We start from the raw sequence: 27,828 nt of genomic DNA, 5'->3' as shown, positions 1-27,828 counted from the left end.
GGGATAGAATGAACAACACTGTTCAGTCCTGGTTCAGGGACAGATTAAATGCCCCGCATCTCATGGCCTAGAAATTGGGTACCTGGTACCTCAGGAAAGGGGAGACTCCCAGTTTTTCAATTTAATAATAGCCTTCTTTTCCCACCATAGAAGATTTGGACATATCTGACTTTAAAAATCAAGATACTTACATATGGAAAAAGTTATTTTGGGTAATAGAATGTTCTGAAGTTGAGGCAGTGCAGCCTAGTGGATAGAACATTGGACTGGGACTCAGGAGACCTGGATTCTATTCCTAGATATACTGTTGCCCTGTTGGGTGACCTTGGGCAAGTCACTTCACCTCCCTGTGCCTCCTTCCCCCATCTGTAAAATGGGGATACTGATACTGACCACCTCCTGTGAAGCACTCTGAGATCTACTGATGAAAAGCACTATACCAGAGAGAGGTATTATTATTTCCTTCCCTCATAGAGACCTGTACAGTCAAACTCCTGTAAACAATATACATACTTGAGTTTACAGGCAGAGAGATGTGAAAAACAGCACCAACATCTTTTAAAACATTTCAAATCTTGTCATAAATAGTATATCTGTAATGTATGAGGTATTTAGAGAGGATCCATGGTAGTGTGCCATGATATACAGGTTTTATAGGCACTCATTTGGGATGTTCTGCATAGCTCAATGAGGGCTTCACGGCCCGTGCATGAATACTGCATCCATCCCTTGCTCTTACAGATAAAACCTTTATGTCTCTCCACTGTGCCATTAGATATTTGCGTATTTATATATCTAGATATTTGAGCTGAATTTTTTTCCCCCAGTTCCTACTGAGTCCATTCAGAAATACAGTTACTGATTCCTAGTGCTACTGTTCTTCCAGTAGAGACCAGCCAAAGAACTGTGGCATCTATAGGAACTTCCATTACAGACAATGGGTGAAAGTCTGGCCCCACTGCATTGTAAACCTGGGTCCATGAGACCCAGGCTTGTGGACTCAAGATACATCCACACTGGGTCATCTGACTTGGGCTTATGGGCTCAGGCAGTGAGGTTAAAAATTGCAGTGTAGATGTCCAGGCTTGTGCCGAAACCTGGGCTCCGGGCTCTGCTGGGGAGATAGATGGGTCTTAGAGCCTGGGATTCAGCCCAAGCCTCACTGCCCACATTGCTATTTTTAGCCTCACTGCCCAAGAACCATGAGCTTGAGTTCAGTGACCTGCACTCTGAAACTTGGTGCTGCAGGATTTTTATTGCAGTGTAGACATACCCTCAGGGTTCCCAAGCCCACACTTGAGCATCCACATTGCATTGTAAACATGGGCTTACAATTGCTAGACTCGGGCCTCACAGCTGTGCTAACACATCCAATCATCACTACGCAGACCTTCTAACTCAGGTGTGCATCTTGAGCTGTGTGCACATTGCAAAATGACAGTGCTTGGACCAGAGTCCCAGGGGGACTTGGGCTCTGACCCACGCACCAGAAGATCCTAGGACCAGAGTCCAGAGTGCTTGCTGATCCAAGTCATACGGATTTGTGTGGGGACAGAAGACAGGGCTTGGGCTCAAAACTGAATCAAAGCCCAAGCTTAGTGTGCAGTGTAGACATACCCACTGACTTAAATGATGTCAGGATTTCATCCTGTTTGTGCATAAAATATAATATGGTACCATTTTGTGCCATTGCCAAAATATTTTGTGCCATTAGAGATTTTTCAACAGAGACACCTATTGTGTTACACTGCCAAAGAACTCTTCCCTCCAATCCAGTTTAGGAGATTATAGCACAGAGTAGACAGGGGGCACTACTCTGGGAGTGTCACGGGTAACAAATGTTTTATTAATTTGATTCCAAAGGAGTCAGCAGAATATTTCATGTTTTGTCTAAATCGATCCTACTTACTCAACTTTTCCATTTAGAGGTAGCTACCAATGGCAAATACAAATCAAAAAATTAAAATAAATGTGACACACATTAGTTGTTTGGAACATGCATTAGCCATTGCAAAAAATATATAGTATTGGGCCATATTCATCCTTGGTGTAACTTTACTGAAGAAAGTGGAGTCAAATCAGGGATGAATTTAACCTGTTGATGCTGAACAAGATATAAATGTATAATAATTATGGAGTATCCAGTTCTACTGGATACATTCGTTTTCGGGTGTCCAAATTGATAAACCTGCAGCCTGATCATTCAGAAGTACAGAGTCCCTACCGTTCCCAGTGACTTCAGTTACATTTGTGGGTGATTAAGGGAGGAGGGGTTGAATGGTCTGCACTTTGGCTTGCCAACTTTTGGACCCTCCCCCCCCCCCGCCCCTAAAATAAAATAACCCTGCAAATGATAGAACAGAGCAGAGATCTCAGCCATCCAGTGTCTGCTCTTTGTAGTTCACCCTCACTTCCTCCTTCTCTCTCTAATACTCTTGACTTCCTTCTTCTCTGCTTCTTTCACTCTCCCCTTCTCTACCCCCGCAGATCTCTTCACTTTCTCTTCTTCTCTCTTCCCCTTGCTCTCTCTTTATTCTCACTAATACCCCATACTCCCACTTCTCTATCCACTCTCCCCAATTTCCTTTGTGTTCTCTTCTCCGCACTCTGCCTTCTCTCTCCCCTGCCCCCACCCAATATATTCCCCTTCTCTTATTCCCCCTCCTTCCTCTTGGAAGTGGTCTTCCTCTCTCTCTCTCTCTCTCTCTCTCTCTCTCTGCCATCTGTTTTCTGCACAGCAAGCCTCAAGAGCATTCCCAACAACTACAAAGATCATAGTGCAGGCCCCATTGTGTGAAATGCCCTAGGGAATCTGTAAGTATATTTGAGCTGAAACAGAAGCGAAGGATTTCAGTAAGGAGCTAGAACATCATTCCACTCAATTTAATCATTTTTCTCTTTAGTTACAAGCAAAATACACTCCCTCACCCATTTGCTCACTCGCATGATTACTTCTGTATTTCCAGCAAGAACATAAACCTTTCAAATCTCACAGAAATAGAGATGTGGCCCAAACAAACCCCCAGATTTAATACCCCTTCACTTTTGGATCTCAGCTAGAACTGAGCAACTGAAGCCCATCTCTAAGCAGATGGGCTTGCAGTGGATTTGAAACTATAATGACACCTCTTATTAGGGCAGAGAGTACACACAATAGGCCAGATCCTCCACTGTGGCCAAGAACTGCTCAGCACAACTCAGCAGGACCTATCCACCGGTGGGTATGATGGAGTAAGGGATAACATTTCTCTGGGGTCAGAGGCCTGGAGCTGGCCTGGCTGCCTGATTAGCTCACCCCCTGTACCTGAGGAAAGAGATGGAATTACTTAGCTGCCATTAAAAAAGAGGGCAGCAGCAATGAGGGGAGGGGCTGTGGAAGTTCCTGGGACTGTGTCCAGTGGAGCTACTACTGAAAGGAACTGCTTCAGAAAACCAGTTCGACAAGAGGGGAGACCACTGCGGAGCCATGGAGGGCTGAGGCAAGAACCAGGAAAACTTGCTGTGGGAATTAGTGGTATGAGAGGCAGGGAAAGGGACTGCTGAGTAGAGTGTGCTATAGAGGGGTGCAAATTCGAAGTTTAGAGGAGCAGCAAAATGCATCCCACCACATATCCTCCTTAATCTTAAGGAAGCTTCCTGGCTGGCAGAATTCTTGCAGCAGAGGACACATCTACCAGCATCTCTGCTTCACCTTGCAGAATTTGCCTTGAATACAAATAATCTACAAGTGGGTCATATGCTGCATATTCTGAACAGTTAAGATTACCTGTGGCAGAATACTAGTGCACAAAACACTAAAATACATAAATAAATAAAATGGGTACCTGGAATATCAATAGAAGATCACTGAGTAGGAGTTGGGAGGCTGATATTTACCTCTATACTCTGCATTAGTGTGTCCAGTTCTGGTGTGCACACTTCAAAAAGGGTGTTCACAAACTGGAAAGGGTTCAGAAGAGGGCTACAAGAATTATTCAAAGTCTGGAAGACATGCCTTACAATGAGAGAGTTAAGAAACTATCTATTTAGATCAGAGGTCCACAAACTGTGGGGCATGGAGGAATCTTTGCGAGGGTGTGGTGGGGCCCAGACCAGTCTCCCTCCCCTGGGCCACTCCCGGCTGTGGCCCTACTCCCAGCTGTGGCCCCAGCTGCTGCTCCCAGCCTCTGGCCCTCTTCCCAGCCCCAGTGGGGCCCAGAAAGATTACATTACGGGCTAAGGTGAGGATGCAACATTAAAAGTTTGGGTAAGTCTGATTTAGATAAACCAAGAGAAGATTAAGAAGTGGTTTGGTCACAATCTACAAGTATCTACACGGGAAAGAGATTTCTGATAGTGGATGGCTCTTTAATCTAGCAAAACAAACAAAAAGGCAAAAGATGATCTAGTAGTTGGAAGATGAAGCTAGACAAATTCAGGATAGAAATAAGGTGCACATTTTTAACAGTGAGGATAATTAACAATTGGAAAAAGCCATCTATGGGTGTGGTGGATTCTCCTTCACTTGGTGTCTTTAAATCAAGACTGGATATCCTTCTAAAAATAAATGTTCTAGCTCAAACATGTTATAAGGTTGATATAGAATTTACTGGATGAGATTTTATGACCCTTCTGACTTTAAAACCTATTAACTTTAACTTCCTTCCACTCCCTTCCCCCCATTTTATTTTATTTCAGCCTTGTTATACACATTTGCAATTACAGCTTGCTGATTTTGCAGAAAGCACAAAACTGCACTTTCCCCCGGTCATTAAACTATAAGCAGTCTTTAAAATTAAATGGATCTGAACAAACCCCGAATTTTGAGGCTTTTCAGCTCCAGAATGAAACCTCACCATTCAGGCTAATGTCTGCTTCTTAGCATTTCTGCTATAGACTTAGTAAGTAATAATTTTGAATGCTTCAAATTTGTGTGTGTGCAACTTGGGACATGTTAAAGGGGCCTGATTTTTAGAAAGTCCTGAGCATTTCCCTAGTGAAAATCAGGTCCTTTTAAGGTATCTCAAATTGGTCTCAAAGTCACCAGTCACTTAAAAAAATTGGTCTCCTATTCAAATAAAAAAGCCTCTTGTGCTCCCTAAGTCCTGCTGCTCATTAGATTTGTGTAAAATCATTTACAGAAAGTTCATGATCCCAATCCAGGAGTTCTGTTTCACAAGAGTTCATGACATTTAGCTGGAGTTTCAGGTCCATCCAAAACTCAAGCAAATGCTGGCAAAATTCACCCATTCCCTAATGAACTTTTCCTTTGGCAGAAGATTTTTAAAGCAAGAAATGGTGGGTATGTTCAATTTATAGACAGCACAGTCAGGCTAAGGGAATTAAGTCTGATTCAAGAAGTGACAGAGAAGATAGGACAGCATCCAAGATAGTCTGCTCAGAAACTCGTACCTTACACAAGGAAGGAGGGTGGGGAAGACTGACTAGAGTACAAAAAGCATTTAACCAAATAATATCAGCATGGAATACTACAAAGTGGAGCACTCAGATTTATTTTATTGCTAAGCAAGAAATGTTTTATGCTCAAACTTTCACAGGTTATCACAACCTTGAGATAAACTTTACAAAGTGGGTATATTCCTGTCTTTTGAGTCAGTGTTTCTCCTCATCCACACTTACGAAACAAGATCCTCCCCTGTGTTGGAGCAGCTGCCTACCATGCCACTGGTGCAAAGCTATCCTCTGCCCAGCAGATCCAACCCATAGAGAGCTCACCTGCATAAGGTGATCCTCCACTGACCTTCTAGGACCTTCAGGCCATTGATAGGCAGCTCAAGTTACAGTAGCCAATTTGCACCAGGGAACCAGACTGGTGCAGAATGGCCCAGGCTTGAAAGAGTGCAAACATGGCTTAAACCCACTGGAATAGATTGGGCCTATTTTATAGCACCCTCTTCCTTTTGGACCGAGCTTTACTCTACTGAGTCAGCTCACCCCCTTGGCTAATCCTTGTCAGTTTCCCTGGATTCCTTGAGAAACACAAATCTTCAGCTAGAGCAGTTTCTTTAACTGAGCCTTCTTAACAAACATGGTCCCACCCCACCCCGCCCCCCAGACTCTTACTTCAAAATCGGTGAAAAAAAAGAGGAGAATTTAAAAAAAAAAAGTGCATGGGGTTTAGGTGTCCTCATTGCAATGGAAGATGTAATAAAAGCACTGATACATGCCACTGCAGCCCAGCAGGAAGCCACCCAGTCCATGCGATGGCACAACAAGAATCCATGCAGCTACAACAAGAGACTAACCAATTATTGATAGGGCAGGCCTCCCAGGATCGAGCCCTTTTACAGGGGCTGGTAGACAACCTGAAAGCCCTCACTGCCAAAAACCAAGGGTCTGAAGAGTCACGAGTATGGAGGGCTGCTGGTTGTCTACCAAAGATGACAGCCAATGATGAAATAGAGGCATATCTCCTCTCCTTTGAGAGGACCGCCTTGTGAAAGGCATGGCCCCAGGACCAGTGGGCCAGCAACCTTGCTCCCTTATGTGAAGAAGCTCAGAAAGCCTATCATGACATGCCCACTGAAGCTGCCTGTGACTACCCTCAGCTGAAAGTGGAGATCCTAGCGCGATCGGGGTAATGACTGCAGTACGGTCCCAGAGATACGAGTGGAGATACCAGGATGGCAAGCCTCCAAGGTCCCAATTGTTCGACCTCATCCACCTCACACGAAAATGGTTATGACCCGAGGCATGCAAACCGGAGGAAATGTTGGAAACTCTGGTAATAGACCGCTATACGAGGGGATTGCCTCCAGATCTTTGTGCAAGGGTGGGCCAGAACGACCCTGCCACCTACAACGGGATGATCACATTGGTGGAGAGATGGATAGCAGCCCTTGAGCTGTCCCGACTACCCAGAGAAGCCCCCTCCCGAAACAAGTATCCAGGCCCGACCCCAGAAGGTCAGATAACCAAGCACTCGGGGAGCCCCCGGTGGAAGAGAATAGTGGCCACAGAACAGCCGGGAACCCAGAAAGAACTATTCCGCACTAGCATTGCCCTGATGCTGTCCTCCCTAAAGTGGAAGGGGAAATACTGAGGTAATCAACATGTCCTCCCTTACTTGAGATATGCTGGGGCAGGGGAAAGTATACTTCAGGGCCTATTCTTGCTTATTTTCCCTCAGCAATCCTGCCTACTTGTGGGAGCTCCTGCTGGGATTTGCCCCATACAATGTCCAGGACCTTAAAGCCAGGATCTAGCCCTGTCAGGAACTAGCCCTGGTTTAGGTATGTTGGTGAGTTGGTAAATGTAGGCTTGGAAGGATTAGATTTTTATCAGTAAATGTGGTTAAAAGTTGATTTCACTGTACACACACAAACTCACCAAAAAATATTTCCATCAAGGATAATCAAAATTTACAGACAAGGAAAGTAAGAAATGATAACTGAGAACTTATTAGAGTTTGATTTAAGGATATTTACTTCGTATATTTTGACATGTGATGTTGACAGTTTGTGTTTTAATGCTTACAAAGCTTTAGCTTTTTGAATCTCAACATTTACTGTCATTAAATAATTGTCTGATCCTGTCCCATAATTTCCTTTAGCTGTGAAAATTTAAATAGATAATATAGATGTTTATTTTTAAGTTTATATTTTTATCAGTCAAAATTATTTAAAAAAAAATCAAATTGTGCCAAGCCTAAATAAATGGCATTTTCTCCACTGAATTAGCACTGAGCATAGAATTACTGAGCATTGTGCTGCCAGAGATGTCACCAGTCCCTCCACCCATAAAGGTGTAGGACATGTCAGGGTAGTAGGGCTGTGTCAGCTGTGATCAGTTCCATAAATCCCCAAGAACACTATGAGGGATGTGCTGTGGGGAGTCGGGGCCAGCTTGCACTAGAAACTAGACTCCTGTTGGGGAGGGACAATGCTAGCTGGAAAAGCTTTCTTCTTGATTGACTCAAACTTCCACGGACCAAAGGCATTACTTTTTATTTAAGGTCATTTAGAAATCAGGCCATAAGAAGCCTTTGGAAGTCTCAGTTTAAAAGCTGAACTGAGGTTTGGGTTTTTATATTTTAATAGCCCAAGTACCCTGGTCAGGTGAAAATCAAGACCCTGGCAACTGGTACCACGAACAACTGCTGCTCACCTGATACATCCCACTATCAAATATAAAAATCATATACTTTCGTTCTAATTCCATTAATGGTGGTGCTTTGAACTATCTTAATCTTATCAAACAAACTACTACAAATAACTTTAAGACATAAGCATACACAAGTTAAGCAAATCTTAGGCATGCTGATAGGCAATGCCCTATGCAGTTTTCTTAAGCTCCTCTAGTCCTGAAGGCACCACATCAATGGGTGATATTACCACAAGGGAAAAAAATCACTAATGTGTATGCTAAGTAGTTTATACACCAATTTTATTACAAAATTATCTTAGTCTGTACAGAACCAGCCTTAATAAATATTGGCCTGTATTTTGCATGATTCTGCAAGAGTGTAATTCCTACCCAACTTATTTATTTTATTTGTACAATGGTAGCACCTGGGGGCCTCATTCGTAGACCAGGATCCTGTTATGCTAGAGGCCATACAAACATACATTGCCAAATTATCAGGCCAGTATATTCAGTCAGAGTTCTTTAGAATAGATAGTGTCCTTTCTAGGGTTCTGAATTCTTTATGGCCTTGCGGGAGCTCACTGGAAAAAATAAGTCACTTTTTTCTCATTGCTTTTCTATAACTTTAATTGAAAGCTTTCCAAGAGTTTTAGAGTAGGGACTGTCTTTTACAATAGATGTGTACTCTTTGTCTATGGTCTTCTGGAACGCAAACAGCAAATAATAATAAAGCAGCAGGAATGCTTTTTTTTTTTAAGAAATAATCTAAATGCTCATTTGTTCTATCAAGAAACACTTTTGTGCAACAGGTACTACCAGGTGGAACTTCTTTTACTTCATAAGCACTAATTCAGAATCTAACAAACAAAATGCTCCACCCTCAAAATAAAGATTCCTGCTGTCCTATACAGTGAACATTTTATTCTTGGACAGGTTCAAATATTGGAAAGCTATGTGAACTATTTGCTTGCATTTTCCATCTATGCATAATTACTTTTGAGATAAAGTTACTGCACACGTTTTCAGTAATTCCTCAAATGGTTGTAAGTGATAAATTCTTAGAAAACAGGTTAAATGCCAGTCAAAAGAGATATGAAGAGTAAATGTAGTACTGTGTTTTTCTTAATGTTCATGCACAGAGATTTTTTTACTTTAATTGTGATCTGTCCTAATAATTAGGGTCACTATTTTTTAACCTTTTTTTAAAATAAGGCAAAATAATGCCAAAGCAATTTCTGTTATTGTATGAAATATCAAACCCAAAACAAAGACCTGAAACCAACAGGGTGCTTAGCACCTTGTGTTCTCACTGAAATAATTAAGTACCATGCACTAACAGGTGCCTGCCAAGGGCCAAATGCTGCACTTACAATACTATTTACTTAAATGAAATGATCAGCGATATAAATTAGTGCATGTTTAGGTGGGGGGCGGGGATGGGAAAGAAGAAGAAAAATGACTCTATTGAGCAGTCACTTAACTTTCCTTCTGGAACAAGCTGATGTGGATCTTAAATGTGCACTCCATCATGCTACTTTCTTTAGAGGTCTGGACGTGATGGAGATAGGAGAGGGATCATTCCACATCTACATTGCTGCTTGGAGCTGGAACAAGTTGTATTGTTCCAGTCTTCTGTATCAAATACAGGAAAGGGCTTTTTTCCTCCCCAAGAGTATTGTCAATGAGAACGTGAATTTGGGGTAGAATCTCATTTAACTGTAGTTGAGGGCTTGTCTACATGGAAAGTTAACAAGCACTCCAGAGTGTGAATTTACAGCACATCAGTAACTAACTCACCATATGGACACTGCTACAGTGCTTTGAAAGTCCTGGTGTATGGCTTAGCACACTGATGCTTCCAAGTACAGTATGCTAAGCTGCAGTCTGGGACTTTCACTGCGCTTTGGCAGTGTTCACACAGTGAGTTAGTGCATGGACAGCAGGTATGCCCTAGATTCACACCCTCCCTTGCTGTATGCTATCTTCCCAGGCAGACAAGCCTTCTGCAGCTGTGCAGCGAGGAGATGAGTTTTCTTCCACCACCACCACCTCCAACCCCTTTTGCATAGCCTATGTAAAAGCCAGAAACAATTGCGGCCCCTTCACTCAGTCAGGTGGAGTATTTGGTCATTCATAAAGGGGTATGACGGAGCACAGGCAGAAACTTCCTGGTGATCCACACCAACCCCACCAAGGGCCGGGCTCTGCCTTAAGCACACAAGAGAGTTCTAAAAGATTTACCAGAGGCTGTAGGTAGGGAATTAACATTTGGTTTTCAGCATTTTTTAATCGTCTCTGCAGTGTTTCCTCAGAAACTTTGTAGAAGCTAGAAGGACTGAAGAGATGACTGATGACACTAGGACACCGTGTAAGGGAAGGGTTCTTGCTAGATTTCTCCCTGGTCATAGTGTAATACTAGCTTGTTCAGAGTCCACATGTACCAAAACTTCCTCCTGCCATTATGAAGATATCTGTTCATTCTTTTTTACCCTCAAGGCAGTGCCTTGAACTACTGTCGGGAACTATTTAATAACACTTTTTCTTATGCTAACCAGCTGCTCACCTCACTGGCACTAGCTCCAGAGGCTTAAAGACCTAAAAGATATGGGTCAGATTCAGCAGTTGGCACCCACAGGATGGACAGAGCAGTCAGCAGTCATGAGGCTGACCAATATTGTTAACCTTCCCATCATTCTAGGAATTTCCTGTCTTATTGCAGGGGATGCACAGCATGGCCCTTAGAGCAAAAATAGAATTTGGAATGGCTGCAACAGGTTGGTTCTTGGATTTGTGTTGTTGACAATAGCTATAAGGCTGGACTCATGCAGCAGTCTGTGGCAGAAGGCCTAGCATGGAACAAAGCCAGGACCTCTTCTTCAGAAAGTCTTAATAAAATTCCTGTCAAACTGCTAATCAAAACTCAGGCTGTTTTTTGAGTATCAGTGGCATACACAGTAAGGCCTTAAACATATTAAAAAAAAACTTTATTATTTAATTGTACCCTGCATAGAGATAAAGTACAGTAACCTCCTCTTATCTTAAAACAAACCATCTATTGTTTTCTTGCTTGAATGGATCTAAAAGAAAATAACTTTCACTGTATGACCTAAAGAAAGACTTTGCTAAGCTAGTTTAAATATCTGTTGTCTTTAATATATAGATGAAAACAAGAGCCCTGTCTTGTGACAAGGCTGGGTGAATAAGAAGATCTTAGAAGCTGGGTGGAATAAATACAGACAAGCTCTAGTGCAATACATCTTTACAAAATACACTTTTGTGTTTCACTGTGTGATAAAAACACTTGTCTGGAACCATGATCTGACAGCAGCAAGAAACATACAGTACCCATGGAGCCCACCTCAATGTATCAATTACAAACTGGATGTTAAATAGGACCTTGATCCTGTAGTAGTTTACATGCACAGAGTCAGATTTTTAAAAGACCTCAGCACGCTGAATACTGAGCTCTTTTGAAAATCTGGCCATGAGGTCAAGAAGAGTGGCGGGTGCTGAGGCCTTTAAAATCTGGCCCATAAATCTCCACTGAAATCAACAACAGTTTTGGTGTGGAAAAATAGCAAAACTGAGCACCTCATGCAGACACTTTCCTCAGTAAATAGTTTTATAAGAGTTAAAAAATAGTAAGCTGTTTTTAAAAATTTTGTTGTTTAAAAATGTTGATGAACATACAATTTTTATTTCGGCAAAAATTATCTAAATTTTTCAGGTTTTTTGCTTAAATATTTTCTATTTTCAGCTGAGGAAAGAATAGTTTTTAGGGTTTGGGGTTTTTCAATTAAATCCTCAATTTTTCAGAAATCTCCATGGAGATTTCTGTTTCTATGAAAACTTTTCACTGAAAAAAGATTTTTGAATGAAAATTGTTGACCATCTCTAAACCACAGCACTGGGAGAACTCACCTGAGCCAACCTTGCTGGGTTCTGTTTGTGTAGGTTATGTGTATCAGAACCTTCAAAGTCTGGTGACAAGGGCTCCACAGCTGGTTTGCTTGATGTTTCACAAAACTCATGTGGTGTCCCACCCTGGAAACTCCCTGTTAATAGACTAAGCCCATAAGTAGCAGTATCACTCTTCCTAATTTTGAGTAGCTCTGAGATTCTAAACCTTTCACACAGTTCCTGGGATCTTTCATACAGTTCTAGAGGCTCCCCTATTACCATCCTCCTCATCCTGAAGCATTTTTTCTCATTCAATAAACAGCTATTCTGAAATTTCTGGCTATCCCTAATCATACGTAAAGGTTGTTAATTCCATTTTCTATAAAGACATTTTGGTAATTAGATCTATTCTGAAAGAATAAATGAATTTAAAATATGATTGTTTGGCTTTTAACAATCAAAGTAGGTAGAAACTTTGGTAAGAAGCATCAGACCTTACTGTGAATGGTTTTATAATAGGCTTACTCTGTGGGCTTAGACCGTTTCATATGCAGCTGGGGAAACTATTCACAAATATTTTTTTCAAATTCAAATGGCTTCTCACATTTCCCCCTTTCTCTTTGCAAATATTAATGCAAACACATTCACATGAATGTTGCAGAATGGTTATTCTTAGTCTGAATATGTTAAGGGCCTGATCCAGTGCCCACGGAAGTCAATAGGAAGCACTGGTTGAAGGGATCAAGCCTAATAAAGTGATTTGCTTTTCATGCCAAAAGTGCTTTCCCACTGTGTTTAAAGTTTGTCATCCAGTCAGGAAACAGAAAAATTTCTATCTCAAATCACGAACAGCAAATTAGACTAAGATATAGTTTAAGTAAATATTTTGTGAGCAGCCCAATTTTCCTCCTCCCTTCTCTGGAATTGGTGTCACATTGCTACCACCATCATCCTTTCTGAGAGGATGAAAAACTGAAGAACACTCTTCTCTGGATTTGCTGTCCTTCCCTACATCATCCTTCACTGAACAACAGTCTGTGCCACATCCCCTGTTCTCAAAAGGGCTCCCTAACCCGAGTCGCAATGTGCAAAGAGACTGCATTTTCCGAACAACAGATCACCAGGATCTGCCTCTAGCAAGGGACTGGGTTGTGATGACAAAGCTACACCATTAGTGCCCATGTTAAGGCTGGCTCCTGGTATCTGCACAGAGCCTAAATGGTGCACATGATGACTTCTTTCTCGCCTCCTTTGCTTTGATAGTTATTACTTCATTTGTAATTTCCTTTACAGGTCATTAGTTTCCTTGGTCATTTTGTGCACTAACACAACAACCTTGGCACGGAAGCTGTTATGGGCTTGTGCACATGCAACTGCCTACAATTACTAGTTTTGTCTGTGCAATAACTGTCGTGAATGCCAGTTGGTGACAGAAAACTGGGGACTGGCACTGGGTTCATGAATACTGACACTAATAAGGCTGAAATTTCTTCCCCCAGGGAAAAAAAACTTTTAGTTTTCATTGAAATCTTGCGCAGGAAATTTTGAGTTTCCTGCTGAAAATGGGAGTTATAGTGCCTCACGGGAGTTGTAGTTTGATCCTTGTGTCCTCATTCTCCGCTGTGGACAGGTACCCCAGCTAGACAACATCTCCCATAATACAACAGAGAGTCTCCCCTTTTTGGTGAGGGGAATCTATACAACGTGGAGTCTCTGACTGTGTTGCTTTGTGGAAGATGTGGTCCAGCTGGGGATCCTGGCCCATAGGGGAGAATGGGAAAACAAAGAGCAAACTACAATTCCCACTGTTGGCCATAATCTTTTGTTTTTGGGGAAACATTTTGACAAAAAATTAATTTTCCATGCAAAAAAAGTCATCTAGTGTAAAACCCACTTTTCTGTCAAAGAATATTTTGAGAGAAAATTTGCAACCAGGCCTTCACACAAACCCTTTCTGTGAATGTGATAAGAGAAAACTAATCTGAAGTCTGAACTCACTCTGTCAAACTATATAGTGGCCTAACTTTTCTAGCAGTTATGTCTCAAGGAAGGCCAGACTCAAATGTCAAAAAGGGAAAGGTTTAAAACAGGTAGGGAACCTTTTTTCTATCAGGGGCCACTGGCCCACAGAAAAACTCAGTTGCAGGCCACACAGCACCACGGAGGAGCGTGGTGGAGGTGGTGGGGGGCTTCCCCCCACAGCGGGGTGAGCCGGCGGTCACAGCTCCAGCCCCATGGAGGTGTGTGTGTGTGCGGATGCTCGGGTTTCCCCTAGGCTCCAGGGTGAGGCCAGAAATGAGGGATTCAGGATGTGGTAGGGGACTCCCGGTTGGGGCAGGGGGTTGAGTGTGGGAGGGGATGAGGACTCCAGCTGGGGGTGTGGGCTCTGGGGTGGGGCTGGGAATGATGGTATTAGGGTGCAGGAGAAGGCTCTGGGCTGGAGCCAAGGGGGTTGGAGTGCAGCAGGGCGGGGCTCAGGGCTGGGGCAGGGGGTTGGGGTGCAGGGTCTGGGAGGTAGTTAGGGTGAGGGAGGGTGTTCTGAGCTGGGGCAGGAGATGCGGGCTCCCACCAGGCAGTGCTTACCTCAGGCAGCTCCCAGTCAGTGGCACAGCAGGGCTAAGGCAGACTCCCTGACTGGCTCCACGCTGCTCCCAGAAGCAGCCGCAATGTCCAGCCCCTAGGCGGAGGGGCCAGAGGGCTCTGGGCCCCCACAGCTCCCATTGGTTATGGCTGGGGGCAGGGGCAGGGCACGGAGCTTCCCTCAGTTCCCTGATCGCCACTTCACCTAGGGGCTGCACGGACATGCCAGCTGCTTCCAGGAGCTGCACGGAGCCAGCCGGACTTTTAACATCTTGCTAACCCCAGCTTCCACCCACAGCAGGGTGAGCCACGGGGGGGAACCCAGGCTCAGGGCTTCTGGCCCGTGGCATGTAGACTTGCCATGGGCCGGATGAAATGAAGCAGCAGGTAGGATCCGGCCCACGGGCCATAGGTTCCCCATCCCCTAGTTTAAAATATCCTAAAATTCTCTAACCCTGATTGTTTAGCTCCTCCTAACTCCCACACTAGTCTCGCACTCTCCAACAGAACCCAAGACCCCGTGGCTTTAATTATAATCACTCCTTCGGCATTGTAATTTCACCAGTTTATCTGGAATTAAAATAATACCATGTGACTAGAGAACCCAATCACCCATTGATATCACACAGATGGTTACATTCATGATGAGTTATCTGAGCAGTTACAAGTAACTTACAAACAAAGCGAAAAGACTGACCTCTTCTAGCTGACAGCAAGTAATTTGTGAGTCATTGATTAAATTGATCACAGTAAATAGTACATTCAGTGCAGTCATTTGAATGGGCTGGGCAGAGGTCATTTGAAGGCATCTTCCCCCTTTTCTCCCCTTCTTATTTTCCTGGAAGGAGTCTCTGCTCCAGTAACCGCATTTGCCTTTGGTATGCTAGAAGCAGCAACTTAATTGTGACTTTTGTCACATGACAATGGTGTTTGTGGCAGCAGTGTGAGAGAGAGCGCATGTGTGAGAGAATGTGCACCTTCCATCCACTGACTAGCTAGAGAACGGTTAATCCCTGCTCTCCAAGTAATGCAGCTCCACAGCTTTCCACCTTTTGTGCAGACACTGCCTTGAGTGAAGCCATGAGGGGAGAGCAGTTGGCTCAACTGGAGGGAACTATCCTATCCAGAGGTATAAAAAAAGGAGTCAGTGATGCATTAACCTATGAGGTACATCCTCTTCTTGAACAAAGGGACACCCTGACTGCAAGAAGCCCTTGCTGAGTTTTCTAAATTGACCATGGCTGCAGGATATCTTGCTTAGTTAAACTCCATACCCTGGATTGTTGGACCCCTCACCTGGTTTGAGTCATGTGACTTATCACAGATCATAAGAGAATTTTAATTTTAAGACTGACCTCTTCTAGCTGACAGGCCTTGATGACACTCTTATATCTGTATTCATCATAGGACACACCAAAGATGATGTTTTCTTTGATTGTTCCAGGCATGATCCAGGAGACTTGTGGAGAAAAGGAAATCCTTCCACTGTGCTTGATTTTACCTTCTGAAGGCTCCAACTCTCCCATTATCAACATCAAGAGAGAAGTCTGAAAATAATTAACAGTTAATGTATCAGAACAGATTTACACAACTGTAACAGATGCTCAGCATATGTGAGTCATCTTAATAAATAGCTTGTACTCTATTATGATGCATTCATCTTGTGCAGAGGGTCCATATCAGCACCTATCTAACACCAAAGCTGTATTTAGTGGAGGTTTTGGTGGTGCATAGGGTCCTGTAAAGGCTTCTCAACTGGGATGAAATTCATTCTCAGTAAATGAGGACAGTAGTCTATAATGCCGTGTAGCTATTCTAGTATAGGTTTCAGAGTAACAGCCATGTGTTAGTCTGTATTCGCAAAAAGAAAAGGAGTACTTGGGGCACCTTAGAGACTAACCAATTTATTTGAGCATAAGCTTTCGTGAGCTACAGCATGCATCCGATGAAGTGAGCTGTAGCTCACGAAAGCTTATGCTCAAATAAATTGGTTAGTCTCTAAGGTGCCACAAGTACTCCTATTCTAGTATAGGAACTGGGAACTCTGCATTCTGATCAGCTGGCAAACTAAACTGAGCAGATATTCTGGCTAAGAAACAAAGATCAAAACAGCTTAGACCAGTGCAGTAAAACTAACAGTGTCATATAAGACAGCCATTTTTTAAATATTTATTTTACCAGTGAGACAGTTTCATTTGGGCATACACATAACAGTTTGCATGAGCAATTGTAGTAGCTGCTTGATGTCTTGCATAGTTAAACTCCACATCCTGTGTTGTTGGATCCCTCCCCTGACTTGAGTCATGTGATGGTTGCACAAGCACATTTTAGATTCAGGCCTGCAATGATTTAAATAAATGAATGTGTGTGTGTGCATGTGTGTGTGTGAGAGAGAGAGAACAAAAGAGAGAGAGAGAGAGTGGGAGGAGGTTATTATTCAATTTTGACATCACCAGTTATTTTGTTTAATTTTTTTCTCTATCCCATGACACAATGCAAAATGTGTTGCTTTTTGTTGATGGTGGCTGTCACATGCAGGCTCAGAAATCTTTCTACCTATGTAGCCTTGAAAAGTGTAACTTCTTTGTGCATGTTTAATTGTTCAGATAAACAGCTCAGTTTGATCTGATTTTTCCTCTGTTAACTCAGCTATGGCTAGTGTTTCGTATTTCTCTTCATAAAAGAATTGACTGTAATTTCAATACTGACATGTTATAATTTCAAAGTTAATCAGTAGCTAGTAGTAACCTTGCCACACAGTGTTGGCTACCTGATCAAAGAATAGAATTGAGAAATACAAGGAAATATATGTTACAAGAGGTACTCTATTTATTAGTGATAAGAATACCATTAATCAGCACAGCTGGGACTTGGTGGCCAAAAACTCCATAAATCTTCTTAAGTCACAATTTTATGGTGTGACGTTCAGAGGAAGTTTGACAGATAGTAAAATATTCACGGAGAATCTTGTGTGGTATATCATTCCCCTGTCCCAGAGGTTCAATTCTCCAAAATGCCTGCTTCACCAGGTTAAACACTAGGTCCAGTATTTCACAGGATTAACCATTTAGTGTGTTTCACACATCTAGCATATATCTGTTTGTTTTAATCCTGTGTCTCTAATATAACTTTTAATTTGCTCAAACTAAAGTGTCTGCTGGTAAAACGCTCCTAAAAATTTGTCACGCTTCTGCGGTTTTCCAAGTCCAGAAAAATGCCTTTTGCAGATACCAATTATAGACAAAAATAACATTGTGTATTCTGTTTCTGTGGTTCGTGGGTTTGGTTATACCTGGGTGAGCCAATAATAACTTTAGCCAAAAGAAGGACAGTAAGGATTAAATATTTTGAGGAAAAAAGCTTTCCTTTTCCTAAATTCTTGTATATTAGATTGTTTTAAGTAACTCAAGGAAATGGATTCTCCAGATAAAGACTATCATTGAGGATAATTATCCACTGGAACAATTTACTAAGGGTTGTGGCAAATTCTTCATCAGTAGTAATTTTTAAATCAAGATTGAATGTTTTTTCTAAAAGATATATATTCTAGTTCAAACAGGGATTATTTCAGGAAAGTTCTATAGCCAGGGAGGTCAGACTAGATGATCACAGTGCTCCCTTCTGGCCTCAGAATCTATGAAACCATATTTTATTTAAATTGTTAGTTTAAGATTATAAATACTGGATCAAGGGGAATAACCACGTTAGGCTAAAAGTGACTGGAATAATGTGTCAGAAATTGTTCTTCTGTTAGTTTCTGATGAAAATGTTGTGTCCCTGCTTCACATACAGTCAAAATCATCAGCAGTAACTTTTTCATACTTGTATCTTATTATGCCAAGTCTACAATGCAATTCCCATTGGTATTAATACTTAAGAATAATGCTTGAGAGAGAAGCTGATGGGAGTTTTACCATTGACTTCAATGTACCAAGGATTTTACCCAGTGAATATAATAAAAGAAAATCAGGATTGGATCAAAAACAATTAGCTAACCAAAATAAATAAATTAAAAGTTGATAAATGCATAACCAATAATGGTCCATGTTGTCATACCTTTCTCCACAAGCAGTCCCACTGAAGTCAATGGGACCACACTGGTGAAGTAAACTGCTACTCAGTATGAATCGGGGTATCACAATCCAGCACATTATTTGTAATAAATAGTTTGATCAGATATATTATCGGCAAATCAAATGCACCATTGAATGATTTGATTATATAAGTTAGGCTCTTCAGGATATTATTTTTGGAAGCACATAAATTGTTGACATAACTATTAATTGTTTACGGTCTTCACTGTGGAAATTTAATTTTGTGTTATTCCTATGAAACACCTCTGACTTCCTAAGATCAGTCTTGTCTTGTAAATTACCATTTCCTTGTTAGAATGTAAAAATGGCCACATTGTGCCAGGTCAATGATCCATCTAGCCCAGTATCCTGTCTTCCGACAGTGGCCAATGCCACATGCTTCAGAGGGAATGAACAGAACAGGTCACTTATCAAGTGATCCATCTCCTGTCACCCAGTCCCAGCTTCTGGCAATTAGAGGCTTAGGAACACAATATTTGAGTTTGTATTTACTTGTATATGGCCTATATACACTCTAGTATGGAAAATACCCAGGATAACATTCTTATATTGCCCTAGCACTAAAAATACAATAGAAGTCCTTTGGCCATTCCATTCAAACTAGAGGCTTTGATATAGTTTAGGCAGAGGGCATGGCATGGGAAGAAGATAATCAGGTACATTGCAGCAAATGAATACCATATTATAGTTAAAACAATAACAATTTAACCATATTATAAAACACTTTTGCCAAACAATAATATTTTATATTTTATCAGTGAGGTAGAAACTGGAATACCTTGCCTGCACCAGTAGATCCAGAAACAGTTAACAGCTCTCCTTTCTCAATTTTAAAGTTGATATCTTTAAGAACAGGAGTGCCATAAAGTGGAAAGTTACTAAAGAGGAGATTATTATCATTGCTGGAAACTTTTCTGCTCTCCTGCTTTGCTTTTACAAATATCTCCCCAATTCCCTGCAAAAACATTAGACAGGCAATAAATAGAAGAAAGACATATGCAGACACGTATGTAATACTGTAGAGCTGTATTTTTTTAAACACAGGTAAGAAAAGTATGCACTTATTCTAAAATTTGTTTTCTTAGATCTACATGATTTCATTATTACATTTTAAAAATAATAAATTTATTAAATGATCTTTACAGTAAACCTGGCTTTTTGCTAAAGTTGGGGTGATAAGTGCAGGCACCTTTAACTTTGCTATTTTTCCAGCATCAACACAGCTTTGGAGACGGATTCTGATCCCATGCTGGTGTCAATCAGGAATAACTAGTGAAACACTGCCAAAATGCAAACAAAGTGCTTCCTCCAAAATTTCCATTTTGGCATAATTTGACATGTTTAAATGTGATTTTCCCAAGATAGTGCACTTTCTCACCCATCACCCATAAAGCAGTCTTCTCTAATTGGTGTGGGCAGCCAATGGAGAGAGCAAGTTTTCACTAACTAAGGGATTGATCAGCAGACAATCTTAAATTAGGGCAGGGAACCTGGGATTAGCACAGATGATCCAGAAAAAGGTTGTGGGGTTTTATTTTTCATTTGTTTTGTTCTATGTAATTAATGGGAAAAAATCTGAAATTAAAAAATATTTCTAGTAATTTTATTTTGTTTGATTTAAGTTCTAACCTCATCCCAGAAGGCTGTTACTTTTTCCAGCTCAACACCAGTTGTTGTTAAATTATACTCCAGAGTTTTATATTCTTCTTTTTGCAAGAAATCCTGTAAGCATAATGACAATAGATTATAGCAAAGGGTATTAGACTACACTATCACACGCAAACAGATAATACACAGCACAGTTATTCAGTGCATTTATATCAACTTCAGCAGCTGGTATTCAGTCTTATCATTGTATTTTTGTGTTCTAGTGCAAGGGAGATGAATATGTTTTGTGTGTAGTGTGTTTCCTTATCTCTTGGAAGCACGAGGAAGTTGCTTGTGAAGATGGAGACTCTGTCACCACCAGCCAAAACGTACCGTATGGGCATCAGGGTCTGATTAAGAGTGGTTATAAAAACTTGGTATATCCTTGGTTTTAAGGGCTTACATTGGGCAATGTCATGCAACCAGTCAAAATCCTTTTTAAACAAAAATTTTGTTGATGAAATAATTAGCAATATTGGTAAGCAAAGAAACAAACTACTTATCTGTTCTTTCTCACTTACCCCATGACTGCAAAAAAATGAGTTAATTATCAAGGTATATCCACCAAAAAGGAAAGTTATATAACAGATCTTTGCTACTGCAGCTTTAAGGTTGTATAATTAAAATGGTAGAAGTCAGAGAAGGCAAAAATAAAGGTTTCTTCAGCAGCATTGCACTAATATTATTTTATGGCATACACTTAACAGGCAAAACAGGAATAGAAAATAGAACGTGTGTAATTTGGTTAAGCTAATGTTGCTGTAGGAAAGTTAACTTTTGCATTCTCTGGCTTTACTAAAGAATTATTAAAATTGTACAGTTCATATAAAAAGTTATTCTATTTAAGTTCCATTTTCCTTTTTCAAAGGGGAGAGCTAAAGGCTCCTCTACCCCCCAATGCCTTCTTTAAAGTCCTGAGGCCAAATTTTGCCAGCTTAGGCCCTGATCGAGTATGATATTTAAGCACATACCTAATGGGACAACACACAATCATGAAGTTACTCACATGAGTGAGTATTTGTAGGACTAGAGTCTTAGGCACCTAAATTTATTCTTTAGGTAGTACCTATATGGTGATTTAGGCAAGGACAGCTTCACTCCCCATCAGCCAGACAGATAGGGTTGCCAACTGTCTAATCGCACAAACCAAAACACCCTCTTCCCTGATTCTGCCCAGAGGCCCCACCCCTTCCCCGCCCCTTCTCCGAGGCCACGCCCCACTCACTCCATCCCCACTCCCTCTGTCGCTCGCTCTCCTCCACTCTCACTCACTTTCACCAAGCTGTGGCAGGGGGTTGGAGTACAGGAGGGGGTGCGGACTCTGGGCTGAGGGGTGGGGCCGAATGGTTCGGAGTGTGGGAGGGGGCTCCGGCTGAACCTGGCACAGGGGGTTGGAGTTCAGGAAGGGGTACAGGGTGCAAGTTCTGTGAGGGAGTTTGGGTGCTGGAGGGAACTCCAGGCTGGGGCAGGGGATTGGGGTGCAGGAGGGGGTGAGGGGTGCAGGCTCTGGGAGGGAGTTTGGGTGCAGGAGGGGGCTGGGGTAGGGGGTTGGAGTGCAGGAGGGGATGCAGGGTGCAGGCTCTGGTCAGGAGGCACTTACCACAGTTCATGGCCAATGGGAGCTGCAGAGTCGGCACTGGGGGCGGGGGCAGGATGTGGTGCCTCCTGCTTCCCGCCCCCAAGGGGAAGCAGGGACATGCCAGCCACTTTCTGGTGCAGCATGGAATCAGGGCAGGCAGGGAGCATGCCTTAGCCCCGCTGTGCCACCAGACTTTCAGCGCCTAAAGTCTCCCAGTTTGACTTCAGTAGCCTCCAGGAGATACGGCCTGATTCCAGGAGACTCCCAGCAAAACCAGGAGGGTTGGCAACCCTACAGACAGACCATTAAATCCTTCCTGCCCTGGTCCAATGTGGGGTTTGTCCTTCCTGTCATAGATCTGAATCTCAAACACTCAAGTTTAGATTTGACCCTTTGCAAAGTGCAGAGATCAGACCAGCATGAAATCCAGATCAGAATCTCCCCCGTCCAACTCTCGTTTGTCCCTGGTCCTCTCTTTCTCCCACCTCCCTGCTCAACCCAAACAAATAAAAAAAGCCAGTTTAGAACTGTTCTAATTCCATATTATGATTCAGGTCTATCTATAAGTACTATCTCATGCATTCTTATCACATTAATTATAAAAATGTATTATATTCAATAACTTTAACAAAAAAAATGGAGAGAGCTGATGAGATTTGGACAAAAAATAATATAAGAATTCCAAGAGAGATCTGAAACAGCATTTTTAAATGATCCATCCCATAAGACCCCATCTTGAATTCACTGCACACATCCAAAACTACTGTTGACATAGTGGGTGTTTGAGGTATGCAACAATTGTAAGACTGCCCCTTGTCATGTTTAAATTCTGCTGAAAGATTTATTCTACAGGTAAGAGGCAATAACTTGGAAGTGCTTCCCATTTAAAGACTGTGGTTCTGAGGTGACTTTAGATCAGAAAACCATAAAAGCAATTCATGTTATATGAAACTGTGTACTTTTGATGAGGGATTGACAAAATAAGGTACTATAAAGGATTAGGTTTTGTATCTGGAAGGATCTTAGTTTATGTACAGTACCTGTATTTTGTTGATTGCTCCAAGAGAGTCATACCATGTCTGCACAGCCCCGGGGAACTGCCTAGTGACTGTCATTCGAAGAACAATGCAGAATGAGATGGTGGTAAATATTTTTCGGACGATAATTCCATGTGTCAGTGCAAGGGGAAGCACACACAAAAACACCACAAAAAAACCTGAGAAGAAGAAGGCTGAACTGTTGAAATATCTCACATATGCAGCTTTTCGGGTCAGTTTCAGTTCAGTTCTGTTAAAAAAAGAAGTGTAAAGATTCATTGTTCATAGTGACAGAAAGGTGGGTGAAAAATTTAGTGACACAGGCTTAACTATGTGTCCATGTTTGTCATTACTTTCCAAGACTACTGAAGAAGTGACCCCATTCCTACTATTAGTGTGAAAGCTTGAGGAAAGGGAAGCAGATACACTAAGCCCTGGTCTACACTACGAGTTTAGGTCAAATTTAACAGTGTTAGATCGATTTAACGTCCACACGACTAAGCCATTTTTGTCGACTTAAAGAGCTCTTAAAATTGATTTCTGTACTCCTCCCTGACGAGGGGATTAGTGCTGAAATTGACATCACTGGGTTGAATTTGGGGTAGTGTGGACGCAATTCGATGGTATTGGCCTCCGGGAGCTATCCCAGAGTACTCCACTGTGACTGCTCTAGACAGCACTTTCAACTCAGATGCACTAGCCAGATACACAGGAAAAGCACCGGGAACTTTTGAATTTCATTTCCTGTTTTGCCAGCGTGGCGAGCTCATCAGTAGAGGTGACCATGCAGAGCTCATCAGCACAAGTGGCATGCAGTCCTAGAATCGCAAAAGAGCTCCAGCATGGACCGAACAGGAGGTACTGGATCTGATCGCTGTATGGGGAGATGAATCCGTGCTATCAGAACTCCGTTCCAAAAGACAAAATGCCAAAATATTTGAAAAAAATCTCCAAGGGCACGATGGACAGAGGCTATAACAGGGACCCACAGCAGTGCCGCATGAAAATTAAGGAGCTCAGGCAAGCCTACCAAAAAACCAAAGAGGCAAATGGCCACTCCGGGTCAGAGCCCCAGACATGCCGCTTCTATGATGAGCTGCATGCAATTCTAGGGGATGCCCCTACCACTACCCCACCCTTGTCCGTGGACACCTGCAAGGGGACCTGCATGCAACAGGGATGAGGATTCTGGGGACAAGGAAGATGAGGAGGAGAAGGAGGATAGTGCACAACAGGCAAGTGGAGAAACCATTCTCCCCGACAGCCAGGAACTGTTTATCACCCTGGCGGGCTCCCAGACCGGGAAGCTGGAGAAGGCACCTCTGGTGAGTGTACCTTTGTAAATATAATACATGGTTTAAAAGCAAGCATATTTAATGATTAATTTGCCCTGAAGACTTGGGATGCATTCACGGCCAGAACAGCTACTTGAAAACTCTGTTAACGTGTCTGTGGATGGAGCGGAAATCCTCCAGGGACATTATTAAGGGAACATTCAGAGGTGGCCATTCCTGCTGGGCTGTTTGCCTGTGGCTGAAAAGAAATCATTCCCGCTTTTAGCCACTTGGTGGGAGGCGGGAGCCATTCATACTGAGCTGTTCGCGTTTGGCTGTCAGGGATCTTCCCTGATACTAGTCACGCAGTGGGAGGAGGGGATAAGCGATCATCCCAGAGAATTGGAGGGGGGGGGAGTTTGTGCTGCATGTTAACCCGAAAACCGCAGCCCCTCCTTTCGCCTTCCTCTGTAGCATGGGGCACGGGTCACTTGCTGGAGGATTCTCTGCTCCTTGAGGTCTTCAAACTACAATTTGAGGACTTCAATAGCACAGATATAGGTGTGAGGTCTTTTTTAGGAGTGGTGGGTGAAATTCTGTGGCCTGCATTGTGCAGGAGGTCGGACTAGATGATCATAATGGTCCCTTCTGACCTAAATATCTATGAATCTATAAATGGCCAACCCAACAGGTGGTTGGTATGGGAAAGGAAGGTGCTGCTGTTTGAAACCATTCCCACATGTTATGAAGGTTGAAGAAGCCAAAAGACTGTGGCTTACCATGGCTGCCTGCAAGCTGAATTCTGTTGCCCGGCCCTGCGTGTGTGATCTCTCACACCAAACCGGCAGGCCCTCAATATAAGAGGCAAAATGCGACCTTGTACCGAAAGCACATGTGCTATGTAATGTTAACAGCTTGGTTCACCATGAAAGAGTCTACCCATTGTTCTCTAAAATGTGTCTCTTAAATACTACTCTCCCTTTTTTTCCTCCTGCAGCTGCAAATGTTTCAACGCTCCCCCTATCATCTCCAGCCCAGAGGCTAGCACAGATAAGAAGGCAAAAAAAATGCACTCGCAATGAAATGTTCTTTGAGTCATGCAGTCTTCCTGCACTGAAAGAGCTTAGCAGAATGTGTGGAGGCAAACAATGACAGAGTCCAGGAAAGCAGAAAATGAACGCGAGGACAGGAGGGACGAGCAAGATGAGAGGTTGTGGGAGCAAGAGGAGAGGTGGCGGTAGCATGATGAGAGGAGGCAGGATGCAATGCTGAGGCTACTGGGGGATCAAACTGATATGCTTCGGCATGGTGGAGCTGCAGAAAAGGCAGCAGGAGCGCAGACTGCCACTACAGCCCCTGTGTAACCGCCCACACTCCTCTCCAAGTTCCATAGCCTCCTCACCCAGATGCCCAAGAACGCGGGGGGAACGGGACTCCAGGTACCCAACCACTCCACCCCAGAGGATTGCCCAAGCAACAGAAGGCTGGCATTGAATAAGTTTTGAAGTGCAGTGTGGCCTTGTCCTTCCCTCCTCCCCTCATCCACCACCCCACCCAGTGCTTCCCTCCTCCCCCACCCATCCCGGGCTACCTGGGCAGTTATCCCCCTATTTGTGTGATGAATTAACAAAGAATGCATGATTTTGAAACAACAATGACTTTATTGCCTCTGCAAGTGGTGATCGAAGGGGGGAGGGCAGTTGGCTTACAAGGAAGTAGAGTGAACCAAGCGGGTGGGTTTTCATCAAGGAGAAACAAACAGAACTGTCACACCATAGCCTGGCCAGTCATGAAACTGGTTTTCAAAGTTTCTCTGATGCGCAGCGCACCCTGCTGTGCTCTTCTAATCACCCTGGTGTCTGGCTGCACATAATCAGCAGCCAGGCAATTTGCCTCAACCTCCCACCCCGCCATAAATATCTCCCCCTCACTCTCACAGACATCGTGGAGCACACAGCAAGCAACAATAACAATGGGAATATTGGTTTCACTGAGGTCTAACCGAGTCAGTAAACTACACCAGCGCACTTTTAAACATCCAAATGCACATTCTACACCCATTCTGCACTTGCTAAGCCTGTAGTTGAACAGCTCCTGACTACTGTCCAGGGTGCCTGTGTATGGCTTCATGAGCCATGGCATTAAGGGGATAACTATAGGCATTTCAACATTCCCAACAGTTATTTTCTGGTCTGGAAAGTAAGTCCCTTCCTGCAGCTGTTCAAACAGACCAGAGTTCCTGAAGATGCGAGCGTCATGTACCTTTCCCGGCCATCCCACATTGATGTCGGTGAAATGTCCCTTGTGATCCACCAGTGCTTGCAGCACCATTAAAAAGTACCCCTTGTGGTTTACGTACTGGCTGCCAAGGTGATCCAGTCCCAAGATAGGGATATGCATTCCGTCTATCGCTCCACCACAGTTAGGGAATCCCATTGCAGCAAAGCCATCTACTATGACCTGCACATTTCCCAGAGTCACTACCCTTGATAGCAGCAGCTCAGTGATTGTGTTGGCTACTTGGATCACAGCAGCCCCCACAGTAGATTTGCCCATTCCAAATTGATTCCTGACTGACCAGTAGTTGTCTGACGTTACAAGCTTCCAGAGGGCTATTATCACTCGCTTGTGAACTGTGAGGGCTACTCTCATCTTGGTATTCTTGTGCTTCAGGGCAGGGGAAAGCAAAGTCACAAAGTTCCATGAAAGTGCCCTCATGCATGCAAAAGTTTCGCGGCCACGGGGAATCATCCGAGACCTGCAACACTGTGCAGTCCCACCAGTCTGTGCTTGTTTCCCGGGCCCAGAATCAGCATTCCATGGCATGAGCCTGCCCCATTGCCACCAGGATGTCGAAATTGCCAGTGCCCGGACTTTGAGAGAAGTCTGTATCCATGTCCTCATCACTCTCGTCACCACACTGCCATCGCCTCCTTGCCTGCTTTTGCTGGTTCTGGTTCTTCACATACTTCAGGATAATGTGCAAGGTGTTTACAATGCTCATAACTGCTGCAGAGATCTGAGTGGGCTCCATGCTTGCCTTGGTATGGCGTCTGCAGGAGAGCAGAGTTGCAGCGGAAGCAGTGGCTGACAATGGATGCCATGAAAATAGATATTTATAGAGAACAACAAGAGGACCTGCGAGGTAGATTCATAAGAGCAGAAGAGCAGAGTTGTAGCGGAAGCGGTAGATGATGACGGTTAGCACCACACACATTTCCCGAGGAAGAACACACATACCCGGGAGCCCATGAAGACAACATGGAGAAATTCGCTATTGAGACAATAGCAGCAGAGCAGAGTTGCACCAAAAGTGGTTGACGATGACAATTAGCAGTCCTACTGCACCATCTGCTGAAAGCAGTATGGCGTCCGCACGGAAAAAAGGCACGAAACGATTGTCTGCCGTTGCTTTCACAGAAAGAGGGGCGATTGATGACATGTACCCAAAACCACCCGCAACAATGTTTTTGCCCCATCAGGCATTGGGAGCTTAAACCAGAATTCCAATGGGTGGCGGAGACTGAGGGAACTGTGGGATAGCTACCCACAGTGCCCCGCTCCGTAAGTCGATGCTAGCCATGGTAATGAGGACGCACTGCGCCAACTTAATGTGCTTAGTGTGGACATAC

At 43.2% G+C, this 27,828-nt stretch overlaps 1 protein-coding gene across 1 annotated transcript in view; it reads right to left on the bottom strand.

Moving 5' to 3' along the window:
- Positions 1-27,828, bottom strand: part of CFTR (CF transmembrane conductance regulator) — a 144,553-nt gene that overhangs the window by 80,906 nt on the left and 35,819 nt on the right. The window contains exons 8-11 of the mRNA XM_073328163.2: positions 22,926-23,172; positions 20,289-20,381; positions 19,438-19,614; positions 15,921-16,112 (exon numbers count right to left, since the gene is read on the bottom strand). Coding sequence (XP_073184264.1) covers positions 15,921-16,112; positions 19,438-19,614; positions 20,289-20,381; positions 22,926-23,172 — 709 coding nt within the window. The remainder of the gene's footprint in view (positions 1-15,920; positions 16,113-19,437; positions 19,615-20,288; positions 20,382-22,925; positions 23,173-27,828) is intronic.

This window comes from Lepidochelys kempii, chromosome 1 (genome assembly GCF_965140285.1).
Source record: "Lepidochelys kempii isolate rLepKem1 chromosome 1, rLepKem1.hap1, whole genome shotgun sequence".
Lineage (NCBI taxonomy): Eukaryota > Metazoa > Chordata > Testudines > Cheloniidae > Lepidochelys > Lepidochelys kempii.
Note: the sequence above shows the minus strand (reverse complement) of the source record. Positions and strands in the feature narration are given on the sequence as shown.